The sequence below is a fragment of the Lolium perenne genome, chromosome 5, assembly GCF_019359855.2.
Source record: "Lolium perenne isolate Kyuss_39 chromosome 5, Kyuss_2.0, whole genome shotgun sequence".
Classification (NCBI taxonomy): domain Eukaryota; kingdom Viridiplantae; phylum Streptophyta; class Magnoliopsida; order Poales; family Poaceae; genus Lolium; species Lolium perenne.
The window spans coordinates 199530078-199545452 of NC_067248.2; the positions used below are offsets into that span (position 1 = coordinate 199530078).

Consider the following 15375-nt stretch of genomic DNA (forward strand, 5'->3'; position numbering starts at 1 on the left):
TTCATATTCAAAAAAAATGTTTTCAATAATATATTTTTTGTGATATATATCTTATATTTTATTAACCAAATTAGTAGTCAAACTTGTTTCTCAAACTGCGTAATTGCCCATTAATCCGGGGTGGAGGTAGTAGTATCAAACCCGTGGATATGCTGCTACGTATAATAATCCAGTTTGTTGAAAGACGATACATACACGAATAATTATTGGAAAATAAAACATTGACCCAGAATAGAATGACTAAGACATCACTTGATTCAAATGCTTTGCAAGCTTCCCAACAAAAGCAACATATCCGGACATCCGCTTAGGACGATTCATTTCTTGCAGAGCTTTGCCCTGTGTTTCTTCCCAAAATGATGGTGTAGCAGCGTTGTACTGTTGTTACACAGCAAACTGCAGACCTCGCAGAAGTACAAAGGCGGTTGCTTCTTCACCATTTCCGAGCCTGCATTCTTGCCTTTAGAGCCATCGAAAGGTAGTGCATTTGCAGTCCTCCAACTGCTCTCTTTCGCAAACTTTCCTTTGCCTAGTATCGCCTCTATCTTCTGATGGTGCCTGCTGCTTCTACAATGACCCTCAAACTGAGATTCAGAGTTACATTTGGCCTCGCACATTGTACAATTCCATTTTGAGTACGGTTCTTGGTTCTTGGCAACTAGCGGTGGATTGTTTTTCTCTTGCATGACTTTCTCTCCTAGGACCTGAATGTTCAGCTGGTGTCTCGTGCTTGCAAGATGGTTATTCAGGTCTGATTCAGAGGTACAGTAAGCATGACAAACGCCGCAGATCCATCTTGAATCCGTATTCAGCTTTGCTTTCTGTGACTCAGAATCCCTTGCCATGCTCTTGCTTTGTACAAGCAAGGATTGAACTTTTTCTCGGTGTCTTATGCCCATTAGATGGTTCTTCAAGTCCATTTGACAGGTACAAGTAACTTGGCAAATGCTACAGCTCCAGGCTGATGGTAGCTTCTCTGAATTCCTGGGCACATTGATGCAACGTCTTTTTGCTTCCTGCATGCCATCCTTATTGCCTTCTACATATGTGGCTGCGATGTTCTGCCGGTGTCTTTTGCCTTTGAGGTGCTCCTCCAAGGTCGATTGGGACATACCATTGGCCTGGCAGGTACTGCAACTCCATTTTATTGAGGATGTTTTCTTCTGCTCTGTACCAAGAGAAGGTTCTACTGCTGATTTCGCCTTCTGATCACTTGCCTTAGTTGCTGGGTCCAGTGTTGCTACACTTGACAAGTGCTTCTGCCCAGCATAATGCTGATGTAGGTTCTGCTCACTGGTTGCTTTCTCCTTCGTAGCTGGTATCGTTATTCCTGTTAGCTCCCACTTCTCCGCGTGCGATGTCTTACTTGGTGGAACAACCTGTTACATTTTTTGACTAGACAATAAGTGAACTTATGAATTCGAATAAGGAGAGGAAACTTGCTAAAGTAACCGATGCAGTTTTAATAAGCCATTAGCTAGTTGACTTGTAAAAATAGTGCAGAGTAACTTTCCATGCAAAATAGTATGAAATTTCGTCAGATCAGTAGTAATTGAATGAAAAACACGGGCCGTAAACTTGTTCCTACTAATATCTTACATTTTTTACATGTAAATTTTCTACCAGACTGAGGCATTGTGAATGTTAATTTGTGATCACAAGTTCAGAGGTTCCTATCTCACAAGGAGTTTGATTTCGGTTTGGAGATTCATTGCTTTGAATAATACTCTGAGATGTCAAGAAAAAACAGATGACACATGGGAAGAGAACAAGATGCATAGGCTGTACTCACCTTATTGGAGTCCGGAAGCTTATGCTCATCAAACTCTTGAGCCATGGGCTGCTTGGCGATGAAAGGCCATAGCTTCTCTGAGTTATTTGGCACATTGATGCCATGTGATTTTGCATCCTGCGTGGCGACGTTCTTTGACATGCCATTCATATCGCCTTTTACACATGTGGCTGTGATGCTCTGCTCGTGTCTTTTGCCTTTGAGGTGCGCCTCCAAGGTCGATTGGGATGTACCATTGGCCTGGCATGTACAGCAACTCCATTTTATAGAGGATGATTTCTTCTGTTCTGTACCAAGAGAATGTTCTGCTGTAGATTTCTCCTTCTGATCACTTGCCTTAGTTGTTGGGTCCAGTGTTGCTACATTTGATAAATGCTTCTGCCCATCAAAATGCTGTTGTAGGTTGTGCTCACTGGTTGCTTGCACCTGGCAGACAGTGCAATTCCATTTCATCGGTGGTTTCGGCTTCGTAACTGGTATCGTTATTCCCGTTAGTTCCCACTTCTCCGCAGGTGGCGCCTTACTCGGTGGAAGATCCTGTTTGATATTTAGAGTAGACCACGAATATGTGATGTGAACTATTGAAAACAAGGGAGAGAAACTTGGAGTATGATGCAGCTTTATTAGGGCGTTAGCAAGTTGACTTGTAAAAACAGTGCAGAATAACTTGCCAGAACCAGAAATTTGATCAGACAAGTAGTATATTACATAGATTGGCAGGAACCGTGCACCTACTGGTATATTACGCAGTAGTTACAATAAAAATCAAGTTGAGAAAATGGGCAGCTAACATGCTCCTACTAGTACCTTACATACTAGTACATGCATATACAAATCCTAATCAGATCCAGGCATTGTGAATGTTAAATTGTTAATGTGTGATAACCAGATAAGAGGTTTATGATTTCAGATTCGTAACTCTGAACGGTATTCTAAAATATATCAAAACAAAAGGACAACCCATGGAAACAGAGAAAAATGCACAAGCGACACCCACCGTATTGGAGTTCGGAAGCTTATGCTCATCAAACTCTGCACTCTGCTGAGAGATTGGCTGCTCGGCGTTCAACAGCCTCGGCTTCGACCGTCGTGCATCCGCGGCAGCCATGCCATGCCATGGCATTGGCATTGGCATCTGCGTTGTCTGTGTCTGGTAGCCAGTTGTGGCGGTTCCCAGGGCCATAGCACGCTCTATCTGGGCCACCTCGGATTCGATGATCCCCTGGAGAAGGCGGGCCATGTGGAGCTGCGAAAGCAGCGCGTCCTACCAAACCCAGGTTTGTAAATTTTGGATTTGTGATGAAAGAGAACAAAAAGCACAAGGTGCACTCACCTTATTGGAATCTGGCAGCTTATGCTCATCAAATCCTGCATTTTGCCCAGCCATGGGCTGCTCGGCGCTGAACGGCCACGGCTGCAACCGTCCAGCATCCGCGGTGGCAACGCCATGCCATGGCATTGGCATGGGCGTTGTCTGTGTCTGGTGGCCACCGGTGGCGACACGCAGGGCCATGGCACGCTCTATCTTGCCCAGCTCGGCTTGGATGATCTCCTGGCGAAGGAGGGCCATGTGGAGCTGCGAGAGCAGCGCGTCCCTCATCACCAGCATCGGCTCTCTCTCTCCTGCACCAGCATCATTGTGCAGCTATTAAATAAATGGTCCGCGTGAGAAAAAAACTCCCACTCATTTGAACAGGAATGGTACATCTGATTTAAACTAGCAAGGTGCTACTATTATGATAGGATGGACATAGTTCTATCGATGGAAGGGGAACAGGTTTGCAAGATTTCTTTTCGACAGGAAGATGAACAGGTTGTGCGGAATCTTTATGTTCTTCCCCAACAAACAGATCCGAATCTCTTTCGAGAAACAAAGGAATGAACGGATCCGAATCACACATACCCTACTGCTGTACACCTGGCGTCAGTATTATAATTTCTCCAATGTGGAGATTAGGTGGTATTCGATGATGCTTGTGACGAGCGAAAGACAAGACGAACCTATTTCCTTGCTGGAAACTGAGGCTTCCACTTGTAAGGAAAAAATGTGAAATGTCTGAAAATCGCAAGGCACAGCCGCGGCGCAGATTCTAGAGTTCTTGACATGTGATTACGACAATCGCAACGCATCCGAACCCAAGAAAGCTGAAGGAGAAAAGGTCCCCAACCAGAGAGATCGAGGAAAGTAAGCTGGGTGTCTCAGTACCGTGAGCCGGAGGAGGGTCGGGGAAACGGTGGGCGTCGCCGGCACCGCCGGTTGCTGGGCCTCGGCGGGAGAACTCCATCGAGAGGAACCGGAGATCGGGGCTGGTGGTTTTGTTCGGGTGAGGAGAGCAACGGGCGACATAAAAAGGAGTGCGCAGAAGACGTACTGCACCAACGTGGGAACTTGCACCCGACGATCGCAATGACTGGGCGACTTGGGCGGTTTTGCTTCCCAACTGCGGGAGAGAATTTGAACGGCGGGGGCGACGCATGCGTCCTAGCCAAACTTGAAATAAATGGCATCTTTCTGAAGCAAAAATAAAAAATAAATTCAGCAACGGATCAAGCATAGAATGTGTACAGAATGAGCTATAGAATATGTTCAGACTGAAGGCATGTTTCCGTTTCGAAAGCAACATGATCAGGAACCGCGTCTCAACTTCACCCTCCAGCAGCAGATCAGCGGGCAAGGCCTCACTTGATTGCCAGCATTTAACTGAAATCGACGAGAACTTTTCAAACAAAATTACTGGCAATAGTTGTGATCTGACCAGTAAACCAAAACCTGTGCGATTCTTCTGACAAAAAAAAGACGTGAATGATTGATCAAGGGGCACACTCAAACCATGGAGCAAGTGGAGTTGCAAAAGAAATTCCTTCAGAACCTGGTACTGGTGTACTTTGCTATGGAAAGAAGTACAGCACAAGGTAGCTCTTGTATAATTGTATTACAGCTACTGTCATAGAGCCTATAAGCTCAGTCGATCAGTAGTAGAAACAAAAGGACCCCTTCCCTTTTTTCAAAAAAATAAGGGAACTACTGTACTCCTTTCCAGTTACGTTGCAGTAGTTTCTACTTTCTAAACATGGATGGATGGAACATTCACAGCTAGTGAGACAGACCAAAGACATGCACACAGCCAGAAGTTTCTTCACTGACATCACCCTAAAGAGACCACCAACATGTGCGGTTGCAATGCCCCGTGCTGATATCATCTACAGGTTAGCATGGTAATCATACACCGACCTGTGGTACTTGAACCATCAACTTGGCCATGGACAACCAAGTCAATGGCGTGCCAGAAGATTCTCCCGGTGTTTCTTTCCAGCGAGATGCGACTGCATCACCTTCTGACTGGTGCATTCCACTTTGCAGAGCTTGCAGAAAGGAAACCTTCTGTTGCCCATAAACTTGTTCTTCGGGTCTTCACCCCTGCGGTCAACGGGACACTTGCCGCCTTCTTCTGTGTTCAAGGCCTGCGAGCTCTCCTGGTGACTCCTGCCCCTGAGATGGTTCCGCAAGTCAAATCCAGAGGCTTCGTGCCTTGCTCGCAATGCTGCGAGTTTCGACTGGTGTAGCTCGCCTTCTTTGTGTTCCGTTAAGTCTTCTTCACAGGTTAAGTTCGCTTGGCAGAGGGTGCAACTCCAATCGTCAAGTGGCTTGTGCCTCTTTGCTGGTGGAGTTATCATGGTCGGTTTGAAAATCGGCCTCTTCAGCACAGAGGGCGTGATTTGCGTTCTAGTCTGCTCCATACAAAGTTTGTTTAAACAAGAGAGTATTAGTATAAGGACTACATGTAAAAAAAAGTCAAGTAAGGACAAGTGAACTAGTTAAGTTTTACAGATGAAACAGGATTAGTAAGCTGCACACCTTGCCTAACTAATAACTGAATCGATTATTAATAAACTATTTTTTTGCTGAAATGGCATTAGTAAGCTAAGTTGGTACTACCTCTGCTTCATGTTTCCTATATATATATATAGCTAACATAGATGTTGATCAGCTAAAAAGTAAAACCCTCACTATTTTAGCTAACCAATTGTCCATATCATCCTACTAGCATTTATTAATGATACTATATCTTTACATGCAATATATACACGTTATCTATTTTTTCAGCCATGCGATTATCCACCGCACCAATTTTTATTCACCAAATACACAACAATTTCACGTCCATTAAATTTAGGCAACTTTTACGGTACCTTTTACAGTTTTACTAACCACCACAAGTGAGTAGTATGAATTAAAATCTAACCATTGATTTATAGGGGCAACGTGGACTTCTAAAGTAGAAAGTCATTTATTGGCAGCCAGATCCTGATTTTTTTATTCCCGAGTTCACCTCTGAGTAATACTACCTTCTAAATTTGTGTAGCTCCCTATCAATTATTCCTACATGAGAATTCAGAACCAACTCGACGGCGTTAATGTGTGCATGGCAGCCGGCTGGCCCCACAATGGAAAATTTCATGGCCACAGAGCTAGCTTGGTCACTCTTATCTAATAATGGCGACTGTAAAATCATATTATGTTAATTAGTTTTAGCTTCCCCCAAGATCTGACAAGTTCAGCAGATTGAATTAAGAACAACACCGCATCATGAAATAGCCAGGACCTGCCGGCAATACTGTAGGCGTTATGTGTCCTTCCTTTTTTAACAGGATTTGTTTCTTTGTCGTTGTAGAGGTTTCCTATTTTCAGCCTGCATACAGTACTACTACTCCCGATTTAGCCACTAGTATCTTTTGTACTACTCACGTTTTAGGCACTAAGTTAATACCTACCGTTAGATCAACGAAAATAAACTGTCTAAATCCAGTTCGGGGTACCATAAAAGTCCACTAAATTTAGCCTCTCAAGTATTGTTACTCTACCAGTTGAATCTTGCATGTTTATATAGACAACTTCATATTTCACGCGTCTTATATACCCTTTCATTTAAAAATTAAAGTTCAACGCCCGTGTATCATCACCTAATTGCATCTCCTTATCTTTAAAAAAATCTTTACTGCCTTGAACACCTCCTCTTTAAAAACCAACCATTTTTTGTGGAAGAATTTGGCTGGAAATCCATCTGGCACAGCTTTAATGATGTCCCTCTAGAGTCTGCTTTTGATATGCCGAGCTGCTTTTTGAAGGGGCATTGTATTCAAAGTGGCTGCAATGTTTTACATTTGTATTCAAAGTGGCTGCAAGGATGGTGCGTCATCTTTGAAGGGACAGTGTATTCAAAGTGGCTGCAAGGTTTGACATTTGTATTCAAAGTGGCTGCAAGGATGGTGCGTCATCTTGATTAAGACCAACAAGACAATATTTACAGTGTTATAACAGAATTCAGACAACTGAAATATTGCAAACGTTCCAAGAGCAAATGGAAGCAAAAAAACGAAGATAAATTAAAGGTGAAGCCACTCACCTCGTTGAACGCTACTATCTTATGCTTATTAGATGGGGATTTTTCCTTCACAGGCAGCACATGAGGTGATTGCATGTGTTCATCGGTATCATCTCTGAAGGTGGGCTCTGCAGGCTTTTGTTGTTCACGGTTCTGGATTCCACTCTCCTTCATCAGCTGCTCGGCATGGCTGTCCTTCTCTTCTGCCTTGTGTTCCTCACCCAAAGCTTCACGCGTTTTCTGTCTTCTCTGTATTTTGTTCTCCACCAGCTGCACGGTATGGCTGTTTTTCGCTTCTGCTTCGTGTTCCTGACCAAGGGCTGAACGCTTTGGTTGTTCACTCTCCATGTCATTGTTGCTGATGGGATGCAAACGTGGCCGATGAGAAGACTCAGGTGTTGATTTTGCGGTGAGCCCTGCAGCTCCCTGCCTTGATTGCAACACTTCAAAATTCGACCGGTGCAGCTCGCCTGCTTGGTGTTGTGTTAAGTCTTCGTCACAGGTCAGGTTCATTCCAAGGGCGCAATTCGATTGTTCATGTGGCCTGTACCTGTTTATTCTCATAATTGGTTTCCTTTTCACCCCACAGGTAGTGATCTGGGTTTTACGCTGTTCCATAGAAAGTTTATTCAGACTACAGAGCAATAGTAAAGTAAGGACTAGTGTACAAGGTGGGTAAACCCTGGTACTACATGCTACGTACCTATCAAGTTTCGCAAATGAAGTTTGGAGAAGAGCATGCCAAAAAAAATGTTAAAATACACACCCACAGAACTTGCCTAACTAATATAACTTTAATCGTTATTAGGAAACTAAGAAGATTTTTGTTGACATTGGATTAGTAAGCTAAGTAGGTATCTTATTTGTTTTACTTTTTTTATCAGCTACAACTTACGCATGGAAAACATTCCAACGGAAAATCGAAGCAGAAACAAATTTAAAAGTGAAGCCACTCACGTCGTCAAACACTTGTCTCTTCTGCTCATTAGGTGGGGATTTCTCCTTGGCAGCCAGCGCATATCGATGAGATAATTGCCTTGGTTCACCGATACGCTCATTGATGGTACGCTCTGCAGGCTTTGGCTGTTCACTGCTCTGTATTCCACTCTCCTCCATGGGCTGTGCGGCATGTCTGTCGTTCTCTTCTTCGCCATGCTCCTGACCAGAGGCTTCATGCTTTGGCTGTTCACTTCGCTGGATTTCACTCTTCATCAGCACTTCATGGTTGTCCTTCACCTCAGCTTTTCTTTCCTGACCAATGGCTCCACGCTTTACCTGTTCACTCTTCTGGAATTTGTTCTCCATCACCTGCACTGCATGGCTGGCATTCGCTTTTGTTTCGCGTCCGTGGCCAATGGCTGCACGGTTAGGTTGTTCAGTTCTCAGGATTTCACTCTCCAGCACTTCTTGGTTGTCCTTCACCTCAGCTTTGTTTTCCTGATCAACGGTTCCACGCTTTACCTGTTCACTCTTCTGGAATTTGCTCTCCATCACCTGCACTGCATGGCTGGTATTCCCTTTTGTTTCGCATCCCTGGCCAATGGCTGCACGGTTAGGCAGTTCAGGTATCTGGATTTCGCTCTCCATTAGCACTTCATGGTTGTCCTTCACCTCAGCTTTGTTTTCCTGACCAACGGCTCCACGCTTTACCTGTTCACCCTTCTGGAATTTGCTCTCCATCACCTGCACTGCATGGCTGGTATTCCCTTTCGTTTCGCGTCCCTGGCCAATGGCTGCACGGTTAGGCTGTTCAGGTCTCTGGATTTCACTCTCCATCAGCACTTCATGGTTGTCCTTCACCTCAGCTTTGTTTTCCTGACCAACGGCTCCACGCTTTACTTGTTCACTCTTCTGGAGTTTGCTCTCCATCACCTGCACCGCATGGCTGGTATTCCCTTTTGTTTCGCGTTCATGAACAATGGCTGCATGGTTTAGCTGTCCATTCCTCTGGACTTCACACTCCATCAGTTGCATGGCATGGTTATCCTTCACTTCTTCTTCGCGTTCGTGACCAATGGCTGGATGCATTGGATGTTCAATTCTATGGAGCTCACTCTCCATGAACTGCATGGCATGGATATCCTTTGCTTCTGCTTCGTGTTCCTCACCAGTGGTTAAACACTTTGGCTGTTCTCTTCTCTGGATTCCACTCTCCGTCAGCTGCACCCCATGGCCGTCCTTCAATTGTTGTTCCTGTTCCTGGTTAACAGCAGCTCGGCTCTCTGGTGTCACCTTCTGACTGAACAACGCCGTCTCCGTTGGATTGGCAACGACATTGATGGCAGCTTGTACCAAGGCTTCAACTGCAGGCTCCTTCCTCAGTGACCAGCGTTGTTCGACATCAGGACACGATGAAGGAGCTACTGCCAGTGCCCTAGATGAGTTGCCACGTTCTTGCTGCTCAGCGTCATCAACTGGCCGCTGCTGCTGCACTGGTGACGGTGACCGTTCAACGTGAGGGTAAAAAGGAATCACTGTCTCTGAGGGGTTCCCACACCACCAAGAGGTTTCCTCGCTTGACCGCGGATTTCGGTACAGGGTTTCTTCGGATTGATGCATCGAAGGCCTGTCACCCCAAGCACCCCACCCCGCTGCAGGCATTGCTAAGCACGCTGTCATGGCGCGCTCTGTCTCAGCAAGATCACACAAGATCATATCCAGGCGGATGCGCTCCCTGTGGAACTCCCGCAACAGCTCCCCCCTCCTGAACACCAGCGCCGCCATGTTTTCAGGTACCGAGTGAGCGTCTCTGCCTTCCCATTGCCAATGGCAAGAGAACCGTCAAAAGGATCAGTATTTCAAAGGTCAAAGTATTCCTCTAACCTTGCATCATATATTATTGTTTTCGAGATACGGTGCTGTAACATCTAAATAACAGAAATTGTTGATCATCCTATGGTCATTAAAATTAAGATATTTTAGGATCGCCGAAGCTGCATTTTAGAGGATTTGCCACTCTTAAATGTAGGACCCAAATTTTTTTGCAGGTTAGGATCCAATAATTGCTACTTTCCGTTTCAAAAAAAAAATTTGCTACTTTGAATCCTGAAATTGAACATAATCCGGGCGGAGGCAGGATTATGGGTTAGAGCAGAGGTGACCGGCCTTCAGGCTGCACTACTCACAGTTGTAAATAATGTTTTTATTTATCGACTTATCAGGTCACATAAGCTTTTGCGTTTTCTGTAGAAAAAAAAATAAAAATTGATAAATTATTATTTTAGGTTTGGCCACTCTACCAGAACAAAATCTCACGGAAACCCCCAATTTCTCTTTGCGAATTTGACCAACTAGACTAGAAAAATGGTTACAAAATTGATGTGCCGGCGGTCACGACTCTGAACAGACGAAAAAAATCGCCGTCGCCACACAAATCGCAAAGAAGACTTGTTTTCTTCTTCTTGGAAAGAAGCGCTTTCAGAACATCCGTACAAAAGAAAGATTTGGTAGGCAGGGGGAGTTTCGTACCGTTCGGCGGCGGAGGGTCGGAAAAGCGGCGGCCATCGCCGTCGCCGACGCCGTCGACCGCGGCGGTTGATCGGCCACGGGCGGCGAACTCCATTGCAACGGCAGACGGCAGACGGCAGACGGCGGTGAGGTTTAGTTAGGGTTTCGGCTGCATTGGAGGGAAGTTTTGGTTTTGCCGTTGTGGGAAGAGAGGCGTACAGGGGAAGGAGACTACTCGAGCGTGGGTTGGTTGCTGAGATTAATTTTTTGCTGAGATTAATTGCAACTCCCCCTGGTAGTTGGGCCCGCCAGTGCATGCCACCTGTGTCGCACCCGGCCCGTTGCAACTTGTATCTCAAATTCCGACTTCAACCGTCAGAGCATCTCCAACTGCGTCCTTCAAACAGATTTAAGCGCGTTGGACAAACCAATATTCTCAGCGTATCCTTTTAAGTCTTTTTTTGTCCGGCATGGTTCGATACGGTGTCCGATTACCGAGCCCATCTTCGCCCCACAGCGAACGGTCCGGGCACGCCGGACACAACAAAAAGGCGGGCTCCAACCCGTCGACAACTATTTTCATAAACCGTTGGTTCGCGTCTTTTATTTCTCGCCACGCCTTCCCTCCAGCGCCTCCCACCCCTCCGCCGCTGCTGGATTTGCCGGCCGTTTCGACGACTCATCGCTTCTGAGAGTCGGCACCGTCGTCGTGGCTGGCACTCTCGTCGGACGTTTCGCCGCCGCCGCTTCGCTAGTGCATCCCAAAATGCGGCGTCAAATCCTCAGCACCTTCGCGCACACAAGGTGTTCGATGACTTGCCAGGTAGGCTCGATTAGCCGATGTTCGTTGTCTCATCTGTCGCGGCGATTTTAACCATTGATTTTGCTTCAGACATGGATAGCAACGACGATATGCTTGTCCGACTGCTGGAGGACGAGCAAGCCTTCAACAACAACATCTGGAAGCATTTGCTGATCATCGCGTCCCTCCAGGACATGCTTGACCCGAGGCGGAGAAGAGGAAGAGGCCGTGTCGCGGAGGATCAAGGTCGGGGAGATTTGTGGGAGGTGATGCAGCCCTGTGTGATCATGCACAACATGATCATCAAGGATGACCACAAGAATCACGCCAGGACACATGTTGGTCCCTATGAGTGTCAGGACCCTCTTGCCGGAGGTTGATCATGAATTGTCTGCAGATTTTGCTGATTTTCTTGCCATAGACGCAGAGATCCGTGACAGCAATGTTCACGATCAACTTCAAGCTGATCTCATTGAGCATAAGTGGAGGATCAAAAGATTATCAGAAAATGCGGCGGCACCTTGATCTAGCCCCATTTATTACATTCGTTTAGTTATTTTATTGTTTGTTGTATTTTAATTTGAAAACAATCTCCGCAACCATATTTATTTGTATGCTATATTTAATGAATGGTTGTATTTTCAAAAACCCTTTAATGAAAGTTTGGGGCGGCGTTTGAGGACGCGACTGGGGAGCGACGTCCCCCAAACACTCGATCCGTCGCCGTTTGGGGGACGGTTTAGGGTACGCGGCTGGAGATGCTCTTAAAATTCGGGCAACGCACCGCAGTTCTATTGTTCTTGCATATACTTTATATATGTTGATCATACAGTTACTTTATATATCAATTAAATTAATTAAACCAGAAATATATAAGTAACCTGCCACCTGTAATATTTTTTTGGCAAAAATATACTTCCTTGCTGGATTGGAGAAAGTATATTTTTTCGGTCAAATTGATGGACTCAAAATGCATGCAGGTTTTGTAAACAATGAATGAGGGAGTCTTTTTGCGTAAAAACTATAAAATGGACACGCTTTCAAAAGGTCATGTTAGGGTCGTTGGTATGTGCTGGCGTGCAGTTGACGTGAGAGTTAGAAATCTCTGTGGTGTAATTTTCCTTCACATCCCCGGCAACGGCGCCAGAAATTTAGCCTTGATACGCGTGCAGCACGCGTCCGTTGGGAACCTCAAGAGGAAGGTGTGATGCGTACAGCGGCAAGTTTCCCTCAGTAAGAAACTTTATCGAACCAGTAGGAGCCAAAAAGCACGTTGAAGGTTGATGGTGGCGAAGTGTAGTGTGGCGCAACACCAGAGATTCTGGCGCCAACGTGAAACCTGCACAACACAACCAAAATACTTTGCCCCAACGTGACAGTGAGGTTGTCAATCTCACCGGCTTGCTGTAACAATGGATTAGAAGTATAGTGTGGATGATGATGTTTGCAGAGAACAGTAAGAACGAGTATTGCAGTAGATTGTATTCGATGTAAAGAATGGACCGGGATCCACAGTTCACTAGTGGTGTCTCTCCAATAAGAAATAGCATGTTGGGTGAACAAATTACAGTTGGGCAATTGACAAATAAAGATGGCATGACAATGCACATACATATTATGATGAGTAGTGTGAAATTCAATTGGGCATTACGACAAAGTACATAGACCGCTATCCAGCATGCATCTATGCATAAAAAGTCCACCTTCAGTTAGCATCCACACCCCTTCCAGTATTAAGTTGCAAACAACAGACAATTGCATTAAGTATGGTGCGTAATGTAATCAACACAAATATCCTTAGACATAGCATTGATGTTTTATCCCTAGTGGCAACAGCACATCCACAACCTTAGAACTTTCTGTCACTGTCCCAGATTTAATGGAGGCATGAACCCACTATCGAGCATAAATACTCCCTCTTGGAGTTACAAGTAACGACTTGGCCAGAGCCTCTACTAATAACGGAGAGCATGCAAGATCATAAACAACACATAGATGATAGATTGATAATCAACATAACATAGTATTCCATATTCATCGGATCCCAACAAACGCAACATGTAGCATTACAAATAGATGATCTTGATCATGATAGGCAGCTCACAAGATCTAACAATGATAGCACATGAGGAGAAGACGATCATCTAGCTACTGCTATGGACCCATAGTCCAGGGGTGAACTACTCACACATCACTCCGGAGGCGACCATGGCGGTGAAGAGTCCTCCGGGAGATGATTCCCCTCTCCGGCAGGGTGCCGGAGGCGATCTCCTGAATCCCCCGAGATGGGATTGGCGGCGGCGGCGTCTCTGGAAGGTTTTCCGTATCGTGGCTCTCGGTACTGGGGTATTCGCGACGAAGGCTATATGTAGGCGGAAGGGTAGGTCAGGGGGCGTCGCGAGGGGCCCACACAACAGGGCCGCGCGGCCAGGGCCAGGGCCGCCGCCGCCCTGGCGTGTCGCCACCTCGTCGCCCCACTTCGTTTCCCTTTCGGACTTCTGGAAGCTTCGTGGAAAAAAATAAGACCCTGGGCGTTGATTTCGTCCAATTCCGAGAATATTTCCTTACTAGGATTTCTGAAACCAAAAACTGCAGAAAACAGCAACTGGCTCTTCGGCATCTTGTTAATAGGTTAGTGCCAGAAAATGCATAAATATGACATAAAGTATGTATAAAACATGTAGGTATTGTCATAAAACAAGCATGGAACATAAGAAATTATCGATACGTTGGAGACGTATCAGCATCCCCAAGCTTAGTTCCTACTCGTCCTCGAGTAGGTAAACGATAACAAAGATAATTTCTGAAGTGACATGCTATCATAATCTTGATCAATACTATTGTAAGCACATGAGATGAATGCAGCGATTCGAAGCAATGGTAAAGACAATGGTTAAACAACTGAATCATATAGCAAAGACTTTTCATGAATAGTACTTTCAAGACAAGCATCAATAAGTCTTGCATAAGAGTTAACTCATAAAGCAATAAATTCTTAGTAAAGACATTGAAGCAACACAAAGGAAGATTTAAGTTTCAGCGGTTGCTTTCAACTTGTAACATGTATATCTCTTGGATAGTTGTCTATGCAAAGTAATATGATGAATGCAAATATGCAAGTATGTAGGAATCAATGCACAGTTAACATAAGTGTTTGCTTCTAAGATGGAAGGAAATAGGTGAACTGACTTAACATAAAGTAGAAGAATGGCCCTTCGCAGAGGGAAGCATGGATTGCTATATTTGTGCTAGAGCTTTTATTTTGAAAACATAGAGAGAGCATAAAAGTAAAGTTTTGAGAGGTGTTTGTTGTTGTCAACGAATGGTAGTGGGCACTCTAACCCCCTTGCCAGACAGACTTTCAAAGAGCGGCTCCCATGAAAGATTTTTATTTTTGGGTGGCACTCCTTCCAACCTTTGCTTTCACAAACCATGGCTAACCAAATCCTCGGGTGCCTGCCAACAATCTCATACCATGAAGGAGTGCCTTTTTATTTTAGTTTTATTTAGATGACACTCCTCCCCACCTTTGCTTTCTCAAGCCATGGCTAACCGAATCCTCGGGTGCCGTCCAACAATCACATACCATGGAGGAGTGTCTATTTGTAAAATTATGAAAGTTAATTAATCGGGTCTGGGAACCCCATTGCCAGCTCTTTTTGCAAAATTATTGGATAAGCGGATGAAGCCACTAGTCCATTGGTGAAAGTTGCCCAACAAGATTGAAAGATAAACACCACATACTTCCTCATGAGCTATAAAACATTGACACAAATAAGAGGTAATAACTTTTGAAGTGTTTAAATATAGCACTCAAGCAATTTACTTTGGAATGGCAGAGAAATACCATGTAGTAGGTAGGTATGGTGGACACAAATGGCATAGTTTTTGGCTCAAGGATTTTGGATGCACGAGAAGTAATCCCTCTGAATACAAGGCTTAGGCTAGCA

The 15375-nt window shown here is 45.0% G+C and overlaps 2 protein-coding genes across 3 annotated transcripts; both read right to left on the reverse strand.

Annotated features, from left to right (window-relative positions):
* Positions 1–133: 133 nt before the first annotated feature.
* On the reverse strand, positions 134–4141 carry LOC127301532 (uncharacterized). Its single transcript, XM_051331792.2, has 5 exons — positions 3999–4141; positions 3126–3415; positions 2790–3056; positions 1793–2329; positions 134–1379 (listed from the first exon to the last, which is right to left on the reverse strand). Exons 1-5 carry the CDS (start codon positions 4075–4077, stop codon positions 318–320), a joined length of 2235 nt encoding a protein of 744 aa, XP_051187752.1. The 5' UTR covers positions 4078–4141; the 3' UTR covers positions 134–317.
* Positions 4142–4626: 485 nt separating this feature from the next.
* On the reverse strand, positions 4627–10866 carry LOC127301531 (uncharacterized). Of its 2 annotated transcripts, XM_051331784.1 has the most exons (4): positions 10645–10866; positions 8134–9929; positions 7198–7785; positions 4627–5521 (listed from the first exon to the last, which is right to left on the reverse strand). In XM_051331784.1, the coding sequence occupies exons 1-4, from the start codon at positions 10736–10738 to the stop codon at positions 5066–5068; spliced, it is 2934 nt and encodes a 977-aa protein (XP_051187744.1). In that variant the 5' UTR covers positions 10739–10866; the 3' UTR covers positions 4627–5065. The 2 variants fall into 2 exon arrangements, with proteins under 2 accessions (XP_051187744.1, XP_051187751.1); XM_051331791.2 differs by lacking the exon at positions 7198–7785.
* Positions 10867–15375: the final 4509 nt, after the last annotated feature.